The following is a 27,543-nucleotide window of genomic DNA, read 5'->3' as shown; positions in this document are numbered from 1 at the left end:
TGCAGGAGACAAGCAAAGAGTGGGGTCCAATGTGGCAGCCACCGGGAGCCTACGCAGTTGCTCAGTCAACCCACCTGGGTCACTTTCTGGCTTAAGTAGTAGGTGCAAGCCAATCAGATGCCCCAGACCTTGGGTGTCTGACAGGACTTGCTGTGAGACCTGACCTTTCAAGATTAGTGAGGTGCTACTTTGTCTGTCTCCCTTGGTGGTGACAAGGGAGTGTCAGAGCCCAAGGTCCCCCACAGCACCAGTTTCTACACCCGTTGAAACTGACGACCCACATCCTTAGAACCTTATGGGATGTTAACACATTGGAGAGGTTTCAGAGAAGAGCCAGAACCATGATTAAAGGATTGAAATATGTGCTTATCGTGGTGAGCTCGAACTATTTAGCTTAACAAAGAGAATGTTATGGAGCAATTTGATACAATTTGTAAGTACCTACATGTTAACAAAAAGTCGATAATGGGCTCTTGAATCTAGCAGAGAAAGGTATAACACAATCCAATGGCTGGAAGTTGAAGCTAGACTAATTCAGACTGGAAACAAGGCACATATTTTTAATAGTGCGTGTAATTAGTCTTTGGAACAATTTATCAAGGGCCCTGGTGGATTCTCCATCACTGCCAATTTTAAAATCAAGATTGGATGTTATTCTAAAAGATCTGCTTTAGCTCAAACACGAATTAATTCAGGGAAGTCCTACGGACTGTATTATACAGGAGATCAGGCTAGATGATCTCAGTGGTCCCTTCTGGCTTTATAATCTATTAATCTATGAAAACAAATGGACAAGCCCTCTTCAGCACTCAGTCCAAATAATGTATCTAGGTGCTGGAGATCTAACCAGGGGTAATGAAGGAAGAAATTCTTCCCCCCAGGCTGCAGAGTGGGAACTGGGCATCTCTGCAGCCACCACTGCAGCCTAAGACCCAAATTCAGAAAAATCCTTAAGCATGTGCTTAACTACAACTTAAGACAGATGGCTTTAAGTACATGATTCAACTTAAAAATGTGCCTAATTGCTTTGCAGAACTGAGGTTGAATTAGGTTCTGTGGCCCCAGAGCCTCACAGGGATGAGGTGGAAGGGGGTGGAGGAGAAGGGAGAATCAGAGGATTCACAGCAGTAGGACATCTACTGATCCCAACCCATCCACAAATCGGCCCTGCACAACAGTGTGCGTGAATCCTTCACTGTATACAGGAACTGTGCACCTCCTTGTACATGCTCTGTGGGCCAAATTCTGTTCTGCTACACCAGTGTAAATCTGGAGTAATTATTATCTGAAGAACTATTCTTGATTTCCTCTAGTGTAGCAGCGAAAAGAGCTTGACCGCAAGTCTGAGATTCTGTTATATATATATCCTTTCAATCCCAGGTTAGATGTTTACCCTATTCAGAGTCTTCATATTCCCTTTCCTATTTAGAAATATACCATGGGTGAGTTAACTGTGTTTGCATGCATGGGTTCATAAATACTTTAAAAAAAATAATAAACATTTGTCCCCCTCTTGCTTACTGTGACCTTTCAGCTGTGAAATTGATATGAATGTAAAGTGGCACTTTGAGCCAAAAATAAGAGTACATGGCTTTAAATTTTCATTGCTCTATCCATTTTTGTCACTTAGATGAATCACTTTGTTGTAAAGATGAAATGATAAGATGGATACAGTTTGGCGAGCCCAGAAATTAAATGTGAGGGTATTTTGCAGTAATAGCAGAGAAGCACCACAGGAGTCTCACATGAGGACTACAATGACAGTGTGTTTGTAATATACTCTTCCTCATTTTCCATTTTTATTAAAACCTAATTCTACTCCTATTTATGCTAATGTAAATCAGGATGAACTTTCCTGAGGTCAATGCAATTTTACACGTGTGAAACTTATGTGAGAAGAGAATTAGGCCTTTAGCAGAATAAGCGTTGTTCTTCTGTGTATCTAACACTACCACACCACTCTTGACAACCTATTAGGTACTGCCTTGCAAAGCCATCACATACATTGTCATCACATGAGAACATACATCTGCTATCCACAGTAACTGAACAATAAAATATTAAGGGCCAGATCCTCCACTGGTGTAAACCAGCAGAGCTACACTGACTTACATCATATTACACAGATGTAAATTTAGTGCAGAATGTGGCCTTCAGCATCCAAGCTCTTACTCAGAATCTAGTTAGGAGGATAATGGGCACCTGCTATTCTAAAGAAATTATCTTTATACCATTCTAGATGAGTAAGAAATAAAATAATATTACCTTACATTATATTTCAGTAGCTTTCGAACAGAAGAATGAGAGCAGAAGCTGCATTACATATCTGATCTACCTACCTACCTATATGGGCCAAATTCACACTGGTGGCAGAAAAAGGCACTAGTTATACTCCCTGTACCAGGAAGGCTGATTGTGCTTCAAGGAGACTTTTACTCTTATTTTATATCAGCTTGTGCCCTCCTCTATAGATAAATTCACACTCTACTCCAGATGCAGCTGTATGTGTTTCAATTCACTCCAAATGCAGATGTATTTCACTGTTGGGAACAACTGGATAGATAAGGAGAGTTTCACTCTTGTTGTGTGCCATCTTTTGTCCTCCCCCACACTAAACTGGCCTCTACTTACCAGCTGTATTATACAGCCAGTTTTGTTTTTATTCTGATATTCTGCAGTTTAGAGGGAAAGTATATATAATCACAAGACATCTAGCCATACCCAGAAAACATTACACTGCCATAATTCACATGATACAAATAGGGATGCTTTGTTAAATGAAACTGTCATAACTATAAAGGGAAGAGTAACAGCTCTCCTGTGTACAGTACTATAAAATCCCTCCTGGCCAGAGACTCCAAAATCCTTTTACCTGTAAAGGGTTAAGAAGCTCGGGTAACCTGGCTGACACCTGATCCAAAGGACCAATAAGGGGACAAGATACTTTCAAATCTTGGGGGGGGGAAAGGCTTTTGTTTGTACTCTTTGTTTAAGGGGTTGTTCGCTCTTGGGACTGAGAGGGACCAGACATCAATCCAGGTTCTCCCCATCTTTCTAAACAAGTCTCTCATATTTCAAACTTGTAAGTAAAAAGCCAGGCAAGGCGTCTTAGTTTTACTTTGTTTTCTCAACTTGTAAATGTACCTTTTACTAGAGTGTTTATCTTTGTTTGCTATACTTTGAACCTGGGCTAGAGGGGGGTCCTCTGAGCTCTTTAAGTTTGATTACCCTGTAAAGTTATTTTCCATACTGATTTTACAGAGATGATTTTTACCTTTTTCTTTAATTAAAACCTTCTTTTTAAGAACCTGATTGATTTTTCCTTGTTTTTAGATCCAAGGGAGTTGGATCTGTATTCACCAGGAGTTGGTGAAAGGAAGGAGGGGGGAAGGGTCAATTTCTCCTTGTTTTAAGATCCAAGGGGTTTGGATCTGTATTCACCAGGGAATTGGTGAAAGGTTTCTCAAAGCTTCCCAGGGAAGGGAATGGTGGCAGCGGACCAGAACTAAGCTGGTAGTTAAGCTTAGAAGTCCTCATGCAGGCCCCCACACTTGTACCCTAAAGTTCAAATTGGGGATACAGCCTTGACAGAAACACATAAAAGAGAGAACAAAAAAAGAATAGTAAAAGCTAATCAAAACTTCAGAAGATAAGGGCTTTCAAAAACAAAAAGCAAGTCCATATCAGCCAAATCAGCCCAGGTGGTTGTTCTTCCTTATGATCATGAGAAAATGGAGTGGTCTTTGAAACGTATATCTCCAAGTTATGTACTTGCAACAATAGAGAATATGCATACAGGATTACCCCAATACACATTTGTCCCCATAATCTACAAAATGAGTTACTTAATATACAGGGAATATAAAAAAAATAATTACTGGATATGGGCTGGAAAACTAGTATTTCTGGATGGGAAGTGGAAAAATAAGCACATGCAAGGGGAATTTAGGCAGCTACAATGCAATTATCTGAGTTGAAATTTGGCCAGGACATGAAATCTATAGAAAAACTAGTAAAATTGCTGGTTTTAATTTTATTGAAATTGCAAGTTACGCGATGGTTTAGTGGAGTTCCTTTGTTTTCTTTTTTCTAATAGATCAGAATAGAGTTCGAATACGATAGTTAAAACATAACAGGAGTAAACGCAACATTGTTCATGAGCAATATTATATATAACTTAAACAGAAGCAAATAATAAATATTCAGTTACTTTAATGTTAATACTAACAGTGATTAAATAAAGAGCAAAGCATATGCACACAATCCCAATGTAAGATTTTGTCTAAAGTTTTCATGCCTCTTTCTTTTAAGCAAAGAAATTAGAGATGGAAAAATCCTAGGAGATTATCTGACAATGCAAAATATTCTCAGCTGCTTTGCCTAGCCTGTTTTAAAGTATTCAGATGATGAATGACTCATTATTTCTCAGAAAAATAAGATCGGAACATCAACATTTCTTACTGAATACTAAACTGAACTATATTATACTTCTCTCCAATAATCTCCAATTATCCAAGTTAATTGGGGCACTGAACTTGGAAGCCGTTATCAATACTAAAAGAATCAGTTCAGAAGAAACTAAGTTACATGGAAACAATTTCAATAACAAAAAAATTGTTTTATAACTCATTAATTATTGTTTTATAAATCATAAATCCTTTGCACTTATTCTGCAAATTCTACACTTTTGAGTGGGCAAGGATGCAGCTGATCTACATTGACCTGGCTACAGCTGGCTGAATTGTTATAACTATCAGTGATTAATAACAATGTTTCTTTCAGGAAAATACCCCAAAGTAAATTATTTCGCTCTCTTCTGCGACACTGCTGCCTCCTGGTAGAAAGAGGAAACAACCTGTTAATCCAGACTGGTGACTGAAGATGCATTAATTTTAGCGACAAAAAACACTTATGGCAATTAAAAAAAAAATTCTTCTGATAGTTTTGTTAACTTCCATTGGCTGCAGGGCATTCTCACTGAACACCTACCATGGTAAGCACTATGTTTTACACACTGCAAACCTTTAAAGAAAATTGGTCAAAATGGCTAAATCTTCTGCTACAGCATGGGCACAAAAATGCACCTACATATTGGGGCTGTACTGGTGGAATCCTACAACCTGCAGACTCAATGGAATACAAACACATCTGTCCATACACCACCTAATTTATAGTGCTGAGAGCTACTAGGGGTTCTTATGCCTACATCAGAGTGAGCTCTCCTAAGCCTACAGGTTAATGATTCAGGAAAAGAGAGACCTGTCCACTCCCTTTTGACTTTCCAGTGAACCTTGACAACACCATGGCAGGCACCTTTCAAATGCTTCCCATCTCTGCCAGCAATCAGATTGCAAAGGGAGAGGGACACAGATGCAGATTCCAGCAGGTAGTTGAAATAAATTCTGCATAGTATACACAGTGAGGGTTCTCTCGTTCTGGGGTCGGTATGCCTAACATTGCTTCCCAGAAGCCAGACTCTTTTCTAGCCTGTATTCCCATATTGTAGAAACTTGCCTGTGTCGGCAATGCCGAATTTTGCCTCCCAGTGCACAAAGGGGAGTAAATATCAGAGTTCGGGAGATATGTTTGTTACAGACACAACTTTGTCCCTTTATCTCTTTTGCACAGGAGCAAAGAACTTGGCTCATTAAAAGAAAATCAGCATAATTTGTGATTCATCTCATTTGTCATTTTTACTGCCTATCAGGCTAAGACTGAAATCCCGTCTGCTCAAGTTTAACCAATATATTTGTATAAGATTTTCAAAGTGCTTTCTGTAAGCTAGAGCCCATATTTTTCTCTCTTTAGGTGCATTCTGCATTCTCTGTTGAGTAAAAGAGGGTGGTACAGAATATGTGCACAAAGCCATTGAAGTAGATAGGGAAAAATTACAGAACGTCAAAGCATACTGGCAGTCACAAACCGCTCTAGCTTAACAGTAGACATCTGAACACTTGGGTTCAGGAGTCATGCTCTGAATCAGCTGCAGTCCCGCGAGCCTCAGATGGTTCTGCAGCAGCCCTGGTCCCTATGTGAAAGGAATAAATTTCCATAATTCATCTGGATGGCGTAGTAAGGAGTGAAATGTTGGAGAACTAATTTAAATCTTCTCTTGTTTAAAAATAATATTCAAATTGCCATCAGCATCCTTCTATATAGCGGTGGCACTAGGCATAAGTAGACTAAGCAATTGCTTAGGGCCCCAAGAAGCTAAAGGGGGCCCTGATTTAGCATTACCCCCAAATGCTGTTCATCTTATTTAACATGGACTTTTTAACAAGCGGATTACTATGTGTGGTGTTGAGAATTTTTTGGTCTGTGGAGATAACATATTTTTAGGGGGTGGATGAAAGGGTAAGGGGGACCCCAAAATATTCCTGCTCAGGGCCCCCAAAAGGCAAGCATCACCTCTGCTTCTATAGACAGTGTAAGAAGCTGATTATTTCTTCACAGTTCTGGAGAATTATGTCATTTTACGATTCACTGTCTGTGTGTAACCTGATTTTGAACAGTAGCATGATGTAGAGTCGACGTGACAACTAATGTGTTAGAAATTTTAAGAAGTGTGGCTTTCTCTGCATCTAGCTCTACCTGCTACCAGTTTGCAGACTGCAGTGAGCATTTAGTTATCCATACAAGACCCCATTCGTCCTCTGAAAAAGAGAACTGCTTGAAGAATAAATTGGTCAGTTCTTTGTAATTGCAGGTAATTCCTGTGCCTCATATGCATACTGGTGATAGTGAAGTGAAAATCATTCTGAAAGGCACCCTCACAGGTAGACTAGCTCCCTTCATGAAAGTTGTATAAAAGGTGAAAGCAATTAACTGGTGTGGATTTCTCTAGCAAGCTGAAGCCTCATTTCATGCTTGAACTGGTGATCACCAATGATCCTGTGCTTGTTCATCATTTTAATTAACTTCAACGCCTTGGGTTTTCCCCTCAGCTTTTAGTAGATGTACCTAATACTTCAAAAATTTGATTAAGTCTCCATGCCACTTAGAACTGAGGTACTAATTAAACTCAATCTTCCAACTCTTATTGGATGATCTCTCCTAGTGGAGTACAAGTATTTCATACAGTCATCTGGATAAACTTTCAATTAAAGCATCAGAACCTCAAAATGTCATTGTATACTTGTTCCAAGTTTTTTTTTATTTTTGTGCTCTATAGTATATTGATACAAACATACATTTTATTGTGGAAATATAATTTCAGCAGAAAATTGTAACTTGAAAATTAACAGCAGCTGGCCAAACTTTTGAATGACAGGGGTCTGAAGTTAGGTAGTGTTCATATGCTCTCAACCAATCCTTATCATAAGTACCCATCAGATTTATTTAAAATGGATTAACTCTAAAGATAGACATAGATTTCCTCCCCGCTCACATGCTGTTCTGCATCTGCTTCTCCCCTGGTACACTCCCACTCACAGCCTCATTTCCATTGCTCCTTCTTGGTCTCCTATGTGCAACTGTCTCTCTCCCCTGGACATACTTTCTAGCAGCTGTGTTCTCTCCCACACAGAGTGTCTCTCTTGATACTATGAAAGAGCAAGCCAACCATGTTAGGCATAAATGCTGCTACATTGAAAATTAAAAGCTATTTTCTATTTTTTAAAAGCAATTTTGATGTTCCCAATTTAGGTTTTTTAATGTATCTAAATAAAAAGTTTACATTTAAACCAAGAGCAACAAATGGAAAGTAGTCTCAATAGTTTTCAATATTTAATGCATACATTTACCTATAAATATTACATAAATATAGAGATATCTAACAAACACACTGTTTTAAGAGGCTGTAATTCACAGTCAATATGTCACTCCCATTAACCACACGGGTCAGACTTTGTGAAGTTAGTACATCACAGAAGTGATTTATAATTTAATTAAAATCTTTGAACTTTTCAGATATACCCCTAGTTCATATATTATTTACATGAACACTTCATATACATGCTCCCTTTTTTATTTTTATACTTTATGGGCTTGATCCAAAGCCCATTGACTTCCAAAATTACATCTCTTCAGTTTGACTTGGAGTTTGGTTGTCTCAGTCCTGTTCCCAGTGGAGAGGCACCCACATCACAAAATTCGCCACTACAACTAGCCCCTAGTTGGAAGTCTCAGCAGAGAGGCCAATGACTGAATAAGCATGAAGACTGAACTACTTTGGTCCTCGAAGCAATTCCTTACAGATCACGGTTGACGCATATGGGTTGGAAACTTGCACTGTCCCTGTCCTGGCTATAATATGCCTCTCCTGTGAAAAAATGGAAGCCTTCGGTCCCCAGGATTTTTGACCATTCACCAGTACAACAGGCACACAGAAAAATACAGTATCTGCTTTCTAAGCATTAAGAAGCAAAGTGAGCTACCATTCTAGAAAAAAACAGAACACGTGTGTGCTGTCAGAAATATTATACTAAAAGAGAGTACGTTACTCTACGTAAAACTTTATTTTCAGTGTGCCGGGTATGGAAGCCTGAGCTTTCCCTTTGCTCATTCATCCACAAGCAAGACATATGTTATATAGATTTTCATGACCCCAGGACAGTGATTAAGCATTTTAGGCCAATACAGACAAGCAAGGCTCAAAGGTTTTTCATCTGCCTTTCTCACTGTGATACAATTTTTGTGTAAAATCCCATCACAAATACAGTTGATTTGCAGCTGGGAAGATGACTGCTGAGCATAATGCTGTTCCACACCAGTCACCTGAAGGTGTGAAGATGAAAGCTGTCCACTTCTTAACCCAGCCCCTCACTTGGAGATGGAGTTCACCACCTTTTGATACTCCCAGCTCCCCTAGGCTCTAGAAACATAAACCCCTCATGTTTCTACACTGCAGTCCCATATTCAGCATCCATCCTTCCTGTAAAAATCTTGTAGATTTTTAATTCCTTAGCAACCCTGATTGATTTTTACTGAAATTTCTCTGCTATAGGTTAACCAAAGGAGAAAAAAATTAAACCTTGCCCTGTTTATATGAGGTTTCAAATAGAAAGTGGATTAACTTGCAATACAGTTTCAAACTCTTACCGTGCTCCACAGGTTCAGACATACAGAGCCTGCCCGGTGTCTCATTTTCACTTGGTTCTTTATGTCCTATGGATATGTAGTCCAGTGCAGTGACTGGCTGAGACTGAATCAGATGCTTTGAAGTCTGCTCATCAGATTCCTTATTTGAAGCAGCATTAATAAATATAATCAGTTAGAAACCTCAGCATGACCACAGTGTAATAGATACTCTGATCTATACAACTGCTGGGTACTTGTAATGAGCAATCACTTTTTTTAAAAGGACTTTTTAATCATTTTTTAAAAAACTGATCACCAGCAATTGTTATTTCTTAAAGACAGATTAAACATCACTATTTCACTAGAGACAGTGGGAAACAGAAACATATTGGCATGCTAGAGAGAAGCTATTAAATGCTAAACAAAAAGGCATAATTTCTAAGATGCGCAGATTGACTTTTTCAACTATCTTTGCTGCATATGTGATAAGCTGCAGAGCTGGTGCTAAACTGACTTATTTTCTCTTGCAGATAGCTTAAGGCCAAATAAAAGCTTGCATGGGGAGACACTCTGAGACTTCCTTCTTACTAAAGGCTGGATGGAAAATTCAAAGTAATCTTCTTAACTAAATAAATAAAAGGAAGCAGCAGCCCTACCAAAGTATGGTATTTTAGAGATTACAGTCTTAACACTATCTTGAAAATGAATTTATTTTGAACTATGACTTCAAGTGTGGGGGAAGCAGAAGCAGGCAGTAGAGTCCAAAATTTCAGTGCATATGTTTGGTTTTAAGAATTAGTTTAGGAAAAGGAAATGATGCCATGGGACTGATAAAGACATCCGTTGAAGTGCACCTGAGTTACTGAAGGAACTTCTTCTCAATACAGAACCAAGTTCGACTGAGTTTTCTAGATTTCTATGCACAATCCAAACTACATATCTGGGGGCAGGATTTGGTCCACAATACTGTAGAAGTGTGAGAAACTGAAACTGTAGTTTGAGTGTCTGTCTGAAATACCCTAAGGGTGAGTTCATACTTACATGAAGCACATCTATACTCAACTGCTGAAAGTTACGGGACCTCAGTTCTTGCATTCTTTTGAGGTTTTCTTGATATTTTTCTTCTGCCAGTTGTCTATAAATAAAGAGTACATTTATTCAATTTTATGTATCACAAATACCATGCAAGAGTTTCTACAAGGTACTACTGCTTATTACACATAAATAAATAAATGGAAAAGTACATTCTATCAGCCACATGCTCAGGTGTGCACAAAGGGCCTCTATTTATCCAGCGGGTCTTGTGTGGATGCATCTAGCGGAGAGTTTAGTCCTTAGTTACAGAATTTATAAAATTTATCTTGCCTGCTTTGTATAAGAGTCATGAGGTACCAAATTGTTGGTTCTATACATGAACCTGGTCAACTCAGAAGAACTTAAATACTGTTGCCTTGATTCCACCAAGTGCTCCAGGGAAGTTTTCATCCCAAGGAAAGAGAGGCAGTGTTTTCATATTCAGACAATTGTGCCAGATATTCCCCATAGGAGACTGTACAGTAAGTCCTCACTTAACATTGTAGTTATGTTCCTGAAAAATGCGACTTTAAGCGAAACGATGTTAAGCGAATCCAATTTCCCCATAAGAATTAATGTAAATAGGGGGGTTAGGTTCCAGGGAAATTTTTTTCACCATACTAAAGACTACACACACACACACACACACACAGTATAAGTTTTAAACAAACAATTTAATACTGGTACACAGGATGATGATTGTGAAGCTTGGTTGAGGTGGAGGAGTCAGAGGGTGGGATATTTCCCTTACTGCTAAATGATGAACTAGCAATTGGCTGAGCCCTCAAGGGTTAACTCTCTCACTCTACAAGGCAGCAGGAATGGAGGGAGATATGCGCATTCCCCTTTAAGTACACTGCCTTGTTAATTAGATCCGCTTGCTGAGACCATAGCTGCTGCAAGCTCCCTCCATCCTGAGCCCTGGCATGTCCCCCCTGCTCTATGGAAGATGGGGTAAGCGGGGTGCAGGAGCAGGGGGGAGGGGGACACCCTGACATTAGCCCCCCTCTTCCTTCCCTCCCTCCCGCACAGCAAGCAGGAGTCGCGGGGAGCAGCTCCAAGGCAGAGGGCAGGAGCAGCACATGGCAGTGGGGGGCGGGACACAGCTGAACTGCAGGAAGCTGCTGCACAGGGAACTTAGGGGAGCGCGGAGCTGATAGGGGGGCTGCCGGTCCACCCTGGTTCCAAGCCCCCACCAGCTAGCTGCAACGGGCGGCTCTTCCTGCAAGCACTAGACAAAGCAGGTGGCTGCCAAACAACATTAGAAGGGAGCATTACACAACTTTAAACGAGCATGTTCCCTAATTGATCAGCAATGTAACAACAAAACAACGTTAACCGGGACGACTTTAAGTGAGGAGTTACTGTATTAGGCATATGCTAACTTGGCAAATCCTCTGGGCTCCGTGGCTATGCTCTCTTCTCACTCACTTTTGGAACTGCACTAGCTGACTGCAGGTAGCCCACTTGAAATGGAATTGTATCTTTGTAATACCTCTACTTTCTCTCCCTGGTGCATTAGTACTACAGTATGCTCAGATATCCCAGAGTTGAATCTAGGCCAGTGTTTTAATTTCATGATTATGAATGGGTTTTGAAGATGACTATCCTCTTTATGCTACTGAAGAGATACATGTATTTTATCTGCTGAAACATGAATTAAAAAACTGCCATTCTATACTGTTTCCTAATCCCAATCTACAAAATACTCAGTGGCTTCTGTAATCTATTATTTATGATTTTTTCTATACATTTGCAAATTGGCCTCTCATAGTTAAGAATATTATCAAAGATTTTAAGCAACAGCCACAAGTCGTAGCAGAGATGGTGAAATCCCAATAGCTGTTAGACAGTGATTGTGTTTCCAGGGAGAACAATTTCTATTAGTATGAGAATTCCTGTCCATATAACAGCATCATCATCTCCAATCCCAATTGTAATTTTAACCCCTCCCTTACACTAATTTTGATATATGTCAAATAGGCAGAACAAATGCTGATTCAGAATTTTTTTCAAATTGGGATTTAATACCTCAGCTATTTTACTTGTTTGTAGTCTTTGTTGTAATCGGATGTCATTACTAAATTAAGATGCATGCTTGCTTTGGCATGACAAGACTAAGATGCTGATCCCAATGGTCATAAACAATTAACCACTCCATTGTACATTTATAAATAACAAAATAAACTAGACTGAACTTTGAGAGACTGTTTTGAAGAGGATATTAACCGTGAATTCAAGGAGGTGGTGCATCTATGATTTTTTTTTTCACTTCAAATAAAAAGAGTTGCAAATTTTTTACTGGTAAAAAAATCGAGATCAGCAACATAATAAATTCTTCCTTATTTTATAGTGGAGCCTTGGCATTCAAACATACTTCAAGGTCCTCCTCATGTTCCTCTCATGAAGAGTATTCACTGTATTTCAAACACTCTCGCTTATGACCCATCATGGTCTCAGGAAAAACTCTCTACTTAGAGTTTTTATACCATGCCCATCACCATTGTATCTGCTCACTTAATAAGGCCATTACCTAACATCTTTTCTTTTAGGACTATTAATTTTCTGCCCCTCTACGCAAATCCCAGCGGACAAAATGACTGACAGTTTCCTCCAAACCTGGACTGCCAGTCAAAGCCAGGTGGCTGCCTCGTCAGAGTAGTGGCCTCGACAATTCATTTAAAAAAACCCCACCTTTTATATAAATGAATCTGAAAATTACTTACTCATTTACTTAGTAAAAAAGGCGGTGTCTGAAGTAGAGTTTTGGGCTAATGCTCTGACTTTTCCCCCCGCTTCAACAATTATTCTTATCTAACTAATGTAAAATCACCATTCACCCATCAGTAGCTGAAGAACCTGCATAGTGTCTATATGTCAACTGTTTTCATTCCTGCTTTCCTGGCAAATTGCACAGGTGAAGGAATGCATGGTGAAAACACAGTGTTAGTTATATATCTTACTTAAGCTTCCTTGCTTTCTCATCTGCAACATTTAACTTCCGCAGCCTCATTCGTTCTCGTGGAGTCATTTTCTGCACCTCAGACAGTTCCCGCAGAGTTTGCAAATGGATTTTTTTCTGCCTAAAAATAAAAGAATGCAAGCCTCTATTTATATAAAAATGTAAACAGCAATATTTAAATTACATCATTGTGATGCTGAGAGATGTTGACATTCTGAGTATAATAATGAGGAAAGCATAGGTAATGTAATGGACTAAACAGAGATTTGCTTACTTACAGTAGTGTTATATCAGACTTATTTTCATTATAAAAGTATGGAAAATGCAGACCTATAAACCCAGAACATTTTGCATGAACCATTTTAAATATTTCATAAGAGGATAGACCGGGGTCAGCAACGTTTGGCACGCGGCTTGCCAGGGTGCTTACCCTGGCGAGCCGCATACCAAAGGTTGCCGACCCCTGGGATAGACAAAGTGAAATTCTCAGTACTTTATTCATACAATAATAAATATGAAAGCACACCTACAAAAGTTACAGTCTCGTCTCATTCAAAATATCACAAGCAGAAATTCTGCCTTTCAGTTTAAAATTAAAGCAATTGATAACAATACCAACCAGATTTTTTTAATAATCAATTTTAAACCAGTATAAAAGAAGAAAATGTTAATGCTCCTTTAATGAGCTTTTATAATAGTCATTTACTTCCTTGTAAATGCTGTCTGCTGTTATTCACTTCCTGATCCCACAGAATAGTAGTGGCTTTTTCATGGCTCAAATGGTTTTCATAGATCTCCCCTGAAAGCTAAGCATGAATTACTAACTCACCTATTCCAGATCTCAACTGTATCCATAAACACAAGAGATCAATACATGTCCTATGCTTGAAAAAACTGTACAGATCCCAGACTATTTTACAGCCTACCGTGATTATAAAAATGCAACTGCAGTGATACATTATGACTTCCCATGTAAACCAAAAGTTTAGAGTATTGGAATTTATGGTGCGCAATATTCATTTCAAATTGTTACTCTTACTCTCAAGATTCAAGATTTAGCTTCTAAGTCATCATCTACTTTGATCATCTAAGAGCTTAATTTTATGTCCCAATAAATCACATAGTTCCCCATGGCCTATTATCTTAGGAAACATCAGAATGTTTACAATGCAGGTAGAGATATTTTCACCATATTTCTCAAATGTTGTCTATGGAGGAAAATATTAGAAGAATCTCAGTGGTACTGGGAAACATGACACTGAAGACAAAGACAAGAAGATTTCAGTTATTAAGCAATTTGGAACAAATCCTTCAAGAATGAATAATTTAGACATATTTCTTATGCATTATAACAGAGCTGGGATTCATAATACAAAAACCTCTGGGATAACAAAGCCATTTTTCTTCCAAGTTGAAAGTGAATTTGTAGAGCTTTATGTTCATTTAAATATTTAAATTTATGACTTGGGTAGAACTGCAGTAAACTGTTATGGACTTTTATTAGAAAACATAAAGCTAGGCTGGGCTTGATATATAAACAATTCATGGAAAGAAAAAAATACACAGATGTAGAATGACAAAGTGGTTGGGAAGGATGTACATTGAGCAGCTCCTGGCAAGGACTTCCAAAACTGAAATACAGCTTCAAGTTTATAGTAATTTATGATTATATAGCTTTCAAGTTTAAATTGTTGTCCTTTGACTTTTTGATTGACAACACTTTCCAGAGTTTTTTTTATCTGTCTCTTTGGCATTTTGCTTAACAATCGCAATACAGATTTTTAATGATCTCATCCGAATTTTATTTAAAACCTTTATATATTATTGTAATTAGATTCAGACATATTATTTTCATACATATTCTGAAGACTTAACCCAACTGACTCAGAATATAGCATATTTCTGGGAAGGTTTATATTTAATGATTAAGGGTTATTTAAAAACAAAAAACAGTTGCCTTTAATTTGAAAAGCTTAAGGATGAATTTTTAAACTCTGCCAAAAATAGATGATCTGCACTGTGCTGCATTTTATGGGAACTCTGGGCCTTTGAAAATAGAGATCACCACTGCCAAGAGAAACTGACTTTTCATATAGAACAAACATAAATGCAAGGAGAAAATCTACAAAACTGTATGCACCTTTTCCTAGAAATGAGTGTTTGAAGAGCTCTACTGCATAAGGACACATGGAAAAGGAATGGATGTTTATAGAAAGGTTTATCAAAAAGTAAATCGTTATTTGTCACAGAAATCAAGAATTTCTCTATAGATTCATGCAAAGAACTTGTTAACACTTAGAACATGTTCCTTGTGTTGAGGAAAATCACAGACCCATCAGTGCTGAATGGATGCAAGGGGTTACTGACCACAGAATATAGACACTCTCTCTCTGTATATGCCAATTCTGTCCACACATAATGTCAACTAGAAAGGTGATCTGTTTCAATATATTTAAACCAGATCCAATGAAATGCCTTTGGAGCTTACTGTATTCCTTCAACGGTAGGCTCCAGGTATGATCAGTCCATCCTGGAAACACTTGGAAATTTGGAGGTTGATTTTCCATTTTTCAGGTGTAATATTGCTCCCATAATAAGCTGCACCCACAATTCTTGGCCCCAAATAAATAACCAAGAAAAAGTGTGATTTAAGTTTAAAATGGAGTGTGCAGTTCAATGGAGGTGAAAAATTGTGTCCACAAAATGAAGGCCAGGACTGAAAATCGCATCCCTGATATTTCAAATATTTTATGCTTCAGTATATATTTCAGCTAATACATTTCAAACACTTTTTGGACATTGAAACCTTGTCTGCATGTTGTGCCGATCACATTTAGGAGCACATCTCTCCACTACCAAACAAACATATCTTCTCTGAAGAGCTATGAATTCACTCTTACATGGGTCCCATGACAAATCTGAGTAATAAATGTGAAGCAATGGGAGCTTCCTGTAATATTTTATGAATGTTTATGTCCATCTATTTGTTTGATTTGTATTATATTGCTTGTGATATGATTACAAGGGATAATAATAACTTGCACTTCTGTATTGACTGTTATCTGAGGATCTCAAAGAAATTTACAAACAATTAATTAAGCCTCATAAAAAACCAGGAGGCAAGTAAGAGACAAGGAATGTGCATCACTTCACCTAACCGTGAATTACTGCCACCTTTGTGCAGGAAAACAGCAGCTGTTTAATAGTGCAAAGCAATACGACACAAAATCTAGGGACAGGAAGTGAAGTGGAATGCCAGATCTAACTGAAACTGCAGGGGTAATGTAAGAAGGCAGAATGAAATTATCAGCACTGAAATTTGTGTTAATCATTGCGGTATTGTAGTTTAATACTGTTTAAATTAAATATCTTTAATATCATAGAATTATCTGATAGGTAACGTCCAATGCATATTAGAGTAAGATCCAATAAATATGATTACTATTAATTTCTCAATATAGTTAAAAGGCAACTACAATGATATTCTACAGGCCTGCATACTGATTATTAGTTTAAATGTTTATGTCTTCAGTTTGAAACCATGTAGAAAAAAAGCTTTGATATTACTGTAGTCACAAACTACACAATGCATAACTGAATCATAACATACTTCAAATCATGACCTAATCTTTCAAAAGGTATAAATCTGAGGACCACATGTAAAGAATGTGCATTAACCTGTATTTGTGAGCAGGAATAATTTAATTACAGGTACAACAGGTACTATATTTGCATGTAAAAATACCCTGTGTGCATGCACAATTAACCAATGTGTACATGCTGTTATGGGCTTGCACATAGAAATAAGAATGCTTAGATCTCATACAGTGCTTTTCACCATAGATCTCAAAGCGCTTTAAAAATGTAGGTATACATCAGCATGTGTATTTTTTAGCACAGACCCCTTTTAAAAATTTGGTCTTATGAGTTTAATTTAAATAAATGTTTAAAACATGAATGCATTTAGCAACTCTTTCCCTTGTAGTACTTTTTACTAATAAAAACACTGCAGTACTTACACAGCATTAACGATGCGAGCAGCTTCTTTCTGACAATTAAATGTCTTGTCTTTCAGAGCCATATTTGTGAATTTGCATTTGACATTCTGCTAAAAAATACAACAGCAGCAAAATCAACAAATTATAGTAACGCAGTGACCCAACATCTTCATCTATGATCCAATATTTGGTACAGTCCCAATATAAAATGTTTTAACAACTTTTCTGTCCCTCTTCCCATAAAGCCTAGAAATAATATACTCTTTAGCAAGACTACAAAACAGAAAAGCAAGTTGTTTACTAGAATGTGTTGTTTTTCATTAAATATTTGGATACCTCTTGGCCATTGGCCAAGTGGAACAGAGTAGAGATTCCTCATACCTTCTCACCCCCAATGATCTCAGAAGTTTGCAATATATAAATGAATGCTTTCTTTATTGCTTATAAAATTTCATGCTGAGCAAGACTCATTCACCCAGTCCCCTTTCTAGAGGGTGTGGTGACAAGAGCTTGTTTTCCCACCATCATTTATTAAGAAAATTTCTATCTCAAATTTGCATGGATTCCTCTCTGACTCATTTCTTCTCATCAAATGTTCTTCTATTTCAGTGCATTTTTGCAACATACATATTTGCATGTTAAGTGTATGCCTATTGCTTTTTCACTTTAAATACCTGTAATTGTTCATCAATGTAGGGGATTTTTAGAATCTCTGCTGCAGATGGTCTCAGAGAAGGATCCTTGTTCAGCATGCTGAAATGTTAATGGAAGAAAGCTAACTCAATTATTTTGAAAATAATTGAACATATGTGATAAGCCAGAGAACAACAAACCTGTGGAGGACCGTGTTCAGTTTACTTGGATATCTGTCAGGAAGAGAAGGTGTGTTGCCTTCCACGATTTTTAGCACAATAGACAAAAAATTGTGTCCAGTAAATGCATGATCCAGACAGCACATCTCATGCAAAATGCATCCCAGTGACCTAGAAGAACAAAATAAAATGATGTAAGGAAATAACAAAGACAATATTTTGAAGTGGCATACCCAGTGACAGTATAGTAACTATAACAACAGTGTCTCTAAAGAGCTGAAGTGTGTGTCCTTTTCTCTTGATGATAGGACACTTCGATGCCATACTGTTCTCTTCATCTGAAATAGTCTTCATTCAGACCATAGAATCATCTGCTACTGCTTAGCAGTTGTAAAGCCTGTAGCCATTATCATTTCATTTCCACAGACATAGGCAGGAAAGTTAAACCACATTAAAAGATTATTATATAAATCAGCTTTTGTGTTTGTTACAGTCAGTACTGGTTGTTTTAACCAGAAACCGGCAGAGAGGTGATGTTCAGATACAGATTCATTTAGGTTATCTTTGGGGGTTAGGTTTGAGGTCAAACCAGGACTAGAGTTCAGGTCTGGATTCAAAAGCACCTAAAATGGCTTCAAATGGCTGAAAACTCACAGGAATGAGCATTCTAGTGAGATTGCAGTCACCTAGGCACACATCCAAGCCTCATTCTTTCAGACGTTAGACCCTTTTCTTCCAGTTTTGGATTCAAAACAGAACCAAAACCTAAGTGGTGGGTTCATATCAAGAAATTCAAATCTGAATCCCCTTGAAAATTTTATACAGGGGGCATGAGAGAAAAGAATGTTTAAATGTGAGGTCCTGGCTCAGGCCCAGCTCCAATTTTAACCTATCAAAATCAAGAGGATGCTATGTGAACAGTGAATTTTAAATGGGTGCCTTGGTTTCCTCTTCTCCCACCCATTGCAGGGCTCTTCTTCAAGCTCCTAATGGAGCCAAAAGATCTCCAGATAGAATATATTTAGGACAAATATTCTGATACTCATATGACTTTTTGATGACTGAAAATGACCATTTGTGTCATTGATGTTGCCGCTGTTGTACAGTTGCAACAGGACTTGTGCAAAGTGTGCCATGTAAGGTGTCAATGGAAAAGTTATTTTTTGCTAAATAAGATCATCCTGTTTAAATTCATGTATCATCACTGTATCTGAAGTTATGAATATTGGCTATGTATCTATATCTCCATGCATCTGATGAAGTGGGTTTTAGCCCATGAAAGCTTATGCCCAAATAAATTTGTTAGTCTCTAAGGTGCCACAAGGACTCCTTGTTGTTTTTGCTGATACAGACTAACATGGCTACCCCTCTGAAATATATCTCAAATGTGTTTGTTCCTGGGGTAACACCCACAAGGTAGTTTACATCCAGTCTCTCCAGCCCATTGTGAATGGACTATTTAAGCTTGATGGCCTATTAAGGACACTTCATTCTAACAATGGGCCATACAATAAATTCATCCCATCCAGTAAGTCTTCTTGTGGATGCCTCAGCACGGATATGGCTGCCTCTAAGAGTCATCAAAGCATGTAAGGACATGTGATATGCTCATGTGACTTTAGACTCCATCTTAGGCCAGTAACTTTCCACAAACTGAGGCTGTGAGCTGTGTTTGAGTTAGTAAATTTACAGGCATATGGCAAAGGGTATAAAAGACCTCTGAGATATCTCCATTTTGCCTCTTTCCTGCCTTGATTCTCTGGACTGTGGATTTACAACTAAAATGAGCATATTGCACTATGGACTGAGGACCTTCCAATCTTTTGGGAGTTAGCAGAGACTTTACAAGCCAGCAGTCTATAACATCACTGCTACAACCCTGATATAAGGACTTTGCAATTATTGTATGTATATGATCTATTAACCATTTTAAACTCTTTTCATCTTTTCTTTTATTAATAATCATTTAGATTTTAGTCACTCAAGGATTGGCAGTAGTGTGATTATTGGGTAAGATCTGAGTTATATATTGACCTGGCTAAGTGGCTGATCTCTTGACATTGGAAGCACCCTATATTTGATTAAATTGGTTTTCAGTCACCACTCATTGTAAAGTCCAGTGTCTGGGTGGTGAGACAGAGGCTGGAATGCCTAAGGAGACTGCATTTTTGACTTATTTTTAACCAATGTGGCAAAACAGAACTTTACTTTTGTTACTGGCTTGGTATAATCTAATGATAAAATAACCACCAGTTTGGGGTGAGTCTGCTCTATTTTTCAGGAGTTTGTCCTGAATCTGGCATTCTCAGCTGTGACCCACTGAGATATGGTGACAGACTTACATATTAGATAATAATAACACCACTTTGCAATTCCACCAAGCATTCCCTCTAAAGACTTTAAACCACTTTACTATATGTGTGGGTAGAACTGATTCAAGCAGATACAATGACAGTCCAAGGAAACAACTATAGGAGTTATGACAAATTTTAGTTATTCACTTTTGATTAGTTAAATACAACTTTTAGAAAGCATATCGATCCATCTTGCAATTAAAAATGAGACCAAGTTGTTACATTTTGGAGATGAAAGTGAGGCCCATGCTGTACGCATAATACAGACAAAAAAAAAAAAAAGAGGCAAAATATCAGGTACATGTTTCTCAGTGGTGCTTTCTAAAACTGGACCTTAGTACAATTGGTCCAAGATTATCAGTAGTGGGTGCTTAAAGTCCAGTTATGCTCACTCCATATATAAGCACCTAAATAAGTGCCTGATTTTCAAAAGTGTTGGGTACCTAGCAGCTCCCATATCCCCCCAAACAATGAATATTAATACAGTAAAGAAGTATTTATGCTGATAGTATTTTAGAAGGTCAAACTAGGAGACATGACAATTGTTACATGAGGAAATGTTCTCTCAACAGAGGTACACACACACATGCACACATTATACACAGATGTGCACATACACGTGGTATTTGAAACTGTTAAACAGAAATGGTAGCAGGCAGTGGGAATGAAAAGAAGGGAGAATCCCAGTCTGACAGACAATGGGTTGCAGCTGGCTTTTGCAGATACAATCTGTTTTGAAGACTGCAGATTTTGGCATCTGAAATCGCTTAAGGTGCCATCAGGAACATAAGATTTGCCATATCAGGTCAGTGCATTTATCTATTTAGTCCAGTATCCTACCCACACCTGAGGCTTCAGGGTAAGATGAAAAAGACACCCTCAGCTATTTGTGCAATGCTGCACATGGGGAAGGGAAATCTATTCCTGATTACTATAAGCAATCAGATTATGCCCTGAAGCATATCATTTGATTACTTTTATAATCTTAGCTGGAATAGCTACTAATATTATCCAGCCAGAGATTTGGTTTGCTGACCTTCTGTGTTAGTGAAATGTATAGGTTCGCTAGTTGTGTAAAGTACCATTTCATTTTTGTAAATGTGATGCACGTTAATTTCATAGAATGGCCCCTTATGCTCATATTATTTGATCACATAGAAAAGAGAGCCTGATCAGTTTTCAGTATACCTTTCACAATCACAGTCAACATCCCTCTGATCCTTCTGCTTTGCAGAATAAATAATCCAAGCTTTGTCAGTCTTGTCTTCATACGTAAGTATTGTTGTATTTTTAACCCTTTGTTGTTGCTCCTTCTGTGGATCTTTCCAACCTCTGCTACATTGTTTTTAAGGTAGTGAGGCCAAAATTGACATTTCAATTAAACACTCAAAAAACAGAAAATCAAAATTCCAGTAACTTTGTGGAGCACTCTATCAGCTCAATAGCACAAGAAATTCTGAATAATAATAATTTCCTGACATAGTTGTCTCTTTCTAGAAAAATATGTATAAATTATTTATTGTAACCTTCTCACCCAACAATTGTAAGCTCTTCAAGACAGGGTCTGCATCTTCTCATGTGTTGGGATAGTGCCTTGTACCATCCTGATTGGTGCCTCAGGATAGTAAAAAAATTTATTATTATTGTCCAGAGTTTTCATTACAGAAGCAACCAAAACTAGATAAAGTAAATGCCTCTTGGGGATGTACGATTGATAGTGTCAGTAGAATATTTTCTGTAACAGTTTATCCCTTTTTAAATGTACCCACTATGACATTGCGCTCCATATGATTTTATGAAAATATGTTAATGAGTATGAATATAATGTAATTGGAATATGCTTCATGCAAAAGGGCTCTTGTTAGGTATTGCAAAGCTTATAATCCACTGAGTGTGGTCATCCTATTTGTATAAATGTATAATTCTTGTATAGGAAACTAGAAATATGAAATATAACTCTGAGGTCCTATTGTAATTATGCAAAGTGTGGGCCATTAATGGTGGTTTGGAATCTTGATGGCTCCCATCAAGTAGGACAACTGGTTGTAAATGGCTCTGTTTACTTGTAAGCCTTCCTGTGTCCCTGTAAGTCAGTCTGGAAAGAATGGAAGCTTGGGGTCTCACAGGACATGTGACCATGTCACCTGGTACTGGAATCCATCTTAAACCTGGTGCTTTTCCATTTAGGAGGAGGGGTGGGAACCAAGAGAGACAAAAGATTCCCGCCTTGTGCCAAAGCTATATAAGGGGGTGGAACAAAACAAAGGAGGCTGAAGTCATGAGAAATCCCCTAGCTACCATCTGAGCTGGAACAAGGACCGTACCAGAGGAAAGAACTGGGCCCAGACTAGAAAGGAGTCTAGTCTGTGAAAGAAGCTTATTGGAACATCTCTGAGGGTGAGATTTACCTGTATTCAGTTTCTTAAATGTATTAGGCGTAGACTTGCATTTTTTGTTTTATTTTGCTTGGTAACTTACTTTGTTCTGTCTGTTATTAGTTGGAACCACTTATATACTTTTTATATACTATATCCTATTTTTTATACTTAATAAAATCACTTTTGCTTATTAATTAACCCAGAGTAAGCAATTAATACCTGGGGGAGCAAACAGCTGTGAATATCTCTCATTGTTATAGAGGGCGGACAATTTATGAGTTTACCCTGTATATGCTTTATACAGAGTAAAACGGATTTATTTGGGGTTTGGATCCCATTGGGAGATGGGTGTCTGGGTGATAGAGACAGGAACACTTGCTAAGCCGTTTTCAGTTAAGTCTGCAGCTTTCGGGGCATGGGTCAGACCCAGGGTCTGCGTTTGCAGCAGGCTAGCGTGTCTGGCTCAATGAGACAGGGTTCTGAAGTCCCAAGCTGGCAGGGAAAATGGGCTCAGAGGTAGTCTCAGCACATCAGGTGACAGTCCCAAAGGGGTCTCTGTGACCCAACCCGTCACACCCACCACCTTGTTTGCTTGTTTAATTAATTCTGTGGACATTTTCATTGAGCTAGCCATAAAAATCACTGTCATTTCCATCAGGGGCAGGCGTGCAAGTTCAGAACTCATTAGCTTTTATAAGCAGCACAGAGTAGCTGATTGCCAATATGCGTTATATTTATCAAAGTTACATTTCATCTGCCATTATGTTGACCAGTGAGCCCCAATGTTTAAAGCATTTCAAATTTCTCACAATACTCTACAGCAGTGGATTTCAACCTGTGGTCCATGGACCTTGGGGGTCCCCAGACTATGTCTAAGATTTCCAAAGGGGATCACACCTCTCTTCAAAATTTTTTAGGAGTCCGCAAATGAAAAAAGGTTGAAAACCACTGTTCTACAGTTTTTAGCAGATATCCTCCAACATGCTGGGATTTGTGTAGGGGGAATTCAGTAAACTCAAGACTAAGGGTTACAAGAAAATAACGTACTTCAGTAGAGTACTTAAGAAAAATATTTATTTTATTTATCTTAGGAAATTTAAAAACAAACTATCTCTGCAGCTCTAAAAGGACACAATCCAAGCAATGAACTGTGTTTTATATGCTTCCAGGAACTGTCACTATTTTCCAGAGTGTGGGTGGATTGTCAATTAAAAGAGGATCATTTATTTTAGGCTAACTAATGAACTTCCTTTCAATATAAAATTTCCAAAACATTCACGTACATGAGGCAAATTCAAATAACTAGAAGGAACATTGGAAGACTATTAGTTAAGTGGGTTTTATGTTTTATATTTATTTAGAGCCAGATACCACAAATGCTTACTCAGGTGAGTAGACCTATTTACTTCAAGGAGATTACATTTGATATTAAGGACTAGTCGTGTGATAAAGGTTTGCAGGATTAGGCCCTTTAAAAAGTTGTATGAATTGAACCCTTACATTAAACTAAGTCTTAAGGAAGTAAAACAGGCTTTTTACGTATACTGGTAACTATTTATTATAAAAAACATTTTTAATTAGCCTGGATTTGTATTAATCTAGTTATAACCGTCTATAATTTCTACAGTAGAAAGCAATTGCAAATCTTCTTAAAATCAAAATTCTGTGACAGAACCACATCTTTTGAAATTTAGATACTGTCCTCACACTCAACTAATGATGTAGCATAGCTGCCAAGCTTACATTTCTTGATGGGACATTTCTCTACCCCCTTTTCATCCCCCTCACTCTGAGGAGTTTTGGGCTAGGGAAGAAGGATCCCATTCACCCTGGCACACCTCGGGGGGGGGGGGGGACAAGAGCCACAAACAGCTAGGGAGAAGTGGGGAAAGCCAATAGGTACTAAGATATTGAAGTGACATTACAGTAGGATTGCCACCTGTCCAGGTTTTCCCAGGATCATCCCTTATTTTGAGGTAGCTGTCCTGGGAAATCTGTAAGGGTGCTCAGTACACACACCAGCTTTCCCAGGAAATCTGTCAGTGTGCTCAGTATACACTGTCAGATGTCCAGTTTTATGGGCTCAGGATCATCCTGGATGTCCCATTTTTTTGTACCTCAGAGGTGTCAACCCCTACCTTGCAGGGGGCTTTTCTGGGAGCAAAGGAGCCTGAGGCCTGGGGTTTTATAGCCTGAGATGGGGAGTGGAGATGGGGAAGGGTGGCAAGAGAAGAAGCCAAAGCTTGGAGTGGCCAAGAGGATTTCAGATTGGAGCATACGTACTGACTCCATGGGTGCTCCGGGGCTGGCGTACCCACGGAAAAAAAAAATGGTGGGTGCTCAGCACCCACTGTCAGCTCCCTGTGGCCCCGCCCCACCCCCCTGCTCCAGTTCACCTCCGCCTCCTCCACGATTGCGCCGCCGCGCCCTGCTTCTCCCCCCCCCCAGCGCTTGCTGCGAAACAGCTGATTCGCGGGGCAGGGAGGGAGGGGGGAGGAGGGAGAACGTGGCACGCTGGGGGAAGAGGCCGGGCCAGGGCGGGGATTTGGGGAAGGGATCCAATAGGGGCAGGGAGGGGGTGGAGTTAGGGTGGGGACTTTGGGGATGGGGTTGAAATGGGGGCAGGGGCAGGGGCGTGGAGGGGGTGGAGTCAGGGCGGGGCCAGGGGCGGGGAATGGGGTGGGGGGTGCGGGCACCCACCGGTGCCGAGAAAGTTGGCGCCTATGGATTGGGGTGCAGTAGAAGGATAAAGATCTGGGAAGTTGGTATGGGAGTAGGGGCATATGAAGCAGCCTCCCCAGATCCTCAGCTCGGTATAGCTGCATTGATTTCAATGGAGCTACATCAATTTACATGAGCTGAGGATTTGGCCCATTATTCTTAGGAAGGGAAATAGATATCATTAAGAACAATTAGATGACTACATCAGAGATAATGAAAAGCACTGATGTTATTAAGCAATTATTGTACTATACCCAAACTTTTTTGGTATGCAAAGTAATCGGCATGCTCACAACTTTGGGGTATTTGACACAGGATTGTGTGCTTGGACCTAAAACTCAAATGAATGAAATGACAGTGCCAGCACAGTCAGCCTTAGGTTCTTCTCTTTCCAAATTTACTGGGGGACAAGGAAGGGAACATAGAGAAAAAATAAGCTTTAGATGCTTTAAACTAATCACAATCTCAATTCTCTGAGTTATCTCTATCTATCTATATCTACATATGCCTTTCAGAAATGCTGCACAAACCTACAACTCTGGCAAAAAATTCTGAAGACTTTTCCCAAGTATACATCTTGCTGTATTTTAATATACGAAATAATAAAACATGCAAAATGAACTAAGCAGTTTCATTTTTATGTGTATTTATCTGTGGATAATCTGGGCAATCAGTCAGAGACCAAACTGGGATTTTCTGCATCCTGAATTACATGATCCAGCATAGGGATAGGACTTCAAGCAAAAACTGTTTGTGTGTGTGTGTAGTTTAGACAACATACGTGAGTGGTTTATTTGAACCAAACACTTGTATGCTAGCCCTTCCCCCCACAAACTTGCAGAACAGGTGTTATTTTTCATAGCCCTGCATGTCTTTTTGAAAGTGGTTAGGAAGAGTTTTGGTGAATCTTGCCCTTAATTCAACTACTGTACTGCATCGCCATAATATTAAAATAAAACAGTGCAATAAAAAGAAACAAGAAATGCAAATCAATTAGAAACAAAATGGTTCATGTGTCAAGTATTAGGAATCTCTACAATACACAAATTCTGCTGCTACTTTTTAGAATCTCTGTAGTCTCAATTATGCATCTTTTCTGTGCATCTTCAGTCCCATCTTCAGATGAATAATTTAAAAAAAAAACCTAACAAAATAAAATCTGACAGGAACATAAAACAAAGAGAAACAAGTGAAGCTAAAATGAAAATCCCATGACAGGATGCATGTGGAGCCCAATACACCTGAACTCCATAGACCATCTGTCAGAATCTGCCAAGATCACACAGAAGAATTCGAGGGCAAAGGCTTTAAATGTAACAGGGATATTAACTTGGCTCAGGAAAACAAAATTCAGCTATTGATATCATTCTTGGAAAGAGTTTACTAGGTTCCTGAATGAAAACCCAATCTGTTTCCAACAAAATTACATTTCTAATCATTTCTGCCCCATTCCTCCAACCATTATTGCAGTTTTTATGCCAGAAGTGTTGATTGCCAACTTGGTTTACCACTAGAATATTTTCATTTTAAATTACTTCAGCTAATTTTAAGAAGTGAATCCTGAGAAAATATTAATATCACAAGTATGGACTGAATACCATTAAGAGGGGCAAGTATATTAGCTGGATGAGCGAGCGTCTCAAAGGGGCGATTAAGAAAAAACAGAAAGCGTACAAAGACTGGAAGAGGGGAGGGATCAGCAAGGAAACCTACCTTATTGAGGTCAGAGCATGTAGAGATGCGGTGAGAAAGGCCAAAAGCCGTGTAGAGTTGGACCTTGCGAGGGGAATTAAAACCAATAGTAAGAGGTTTTATAGCCATATAAATAGGAAGAAAACAAAGAAAGAGGAAGTGGGACCGCTGAAGAATGTAGATGGAGTGGAGATTAAGGATAATCTAGGCATGGCACAATATCTAAATGAATATTTTGCATCGTTCTTTAATAAGGCTAATGAAGGGCTTAGGAATAGAGGGAGCAGGACAGAGGGGAATAAAGGAGGGGGGGTTGACATTACAGTATCAGAGGTGGAAGCCAAACTTGAACAGCTTAACGGGACTAAATCGGGCGGACCGGATGATCTTCATCCTAGAATATTGAAGGAACTGGCGCAAGAAATTGCAAGCCCCTTAGCGATAATTTTTAATGAATCTGTAAACTCGGGGGTGGTACCGTTGGACTGGAGAATAGCTAATGTGGTTCCTATTTTCAAGAAAGGGAAAAAAAGT

General features: G+C 38.7%; 1 protein-coding gene across 1 annotated transcript in view; it reads right to left on the bottom strand.

Moving 5' to 3' along the window:
• Window positions 1-27,543, bottom strand: part of NEK11 (NIMA related kinase 11) — a 171,641-nt gene that overhangs the window by 69,115 nt on the left and 74,983 nt on the right. Inside the window, exons 6-11 of the mRNA XM_026658338.1 lie at window positions 17,886-18,035; window positions 17,727-17,805; window positions 17,074-17,162; window positions 13,056-13,175; window positions 10,060-10,153; window positions 9,040-9,178 (exon numbers count right to left, since the gene is read on the bottom strand). Of these exons, the coding sequence (XP_026514123.1) occupies window positions 9,040-9,178; window positions 10,060-10,153; window positions 13,056-13,175; window positions 17,074-17,162; window positions 17,727-17,805; window positions 17,886-18,035 (671 nt within the window). The remainder of the gene's footprint in view (window positions 1-9,039; window positions 9,179-10,059; window positions 10,154-13,055; window positions 13,176-17,073; window positions 17,163-17,726; window positions 17,806-17,885; window positions 18,036-27,543) is intronic.

This window comes from Terrapene carolina, unplaced genomic scaffold (assembly GCF_002925995.2).
Source record: "Terrapene carolina triunguis isolate 2854851 unplaced genomic scaffold, T_m_triunguis-2.0 Scaffold428, whole genome shotgun sequence".
Lineage (NCBI taxonomy): Eukaryota > Metazoa > Chordata > Testudines > Emydidae > Terrapene > Terrapene triunguis.
This window is presented reverse-complemented; position numbering and strand designations above follow the sequence as displayed.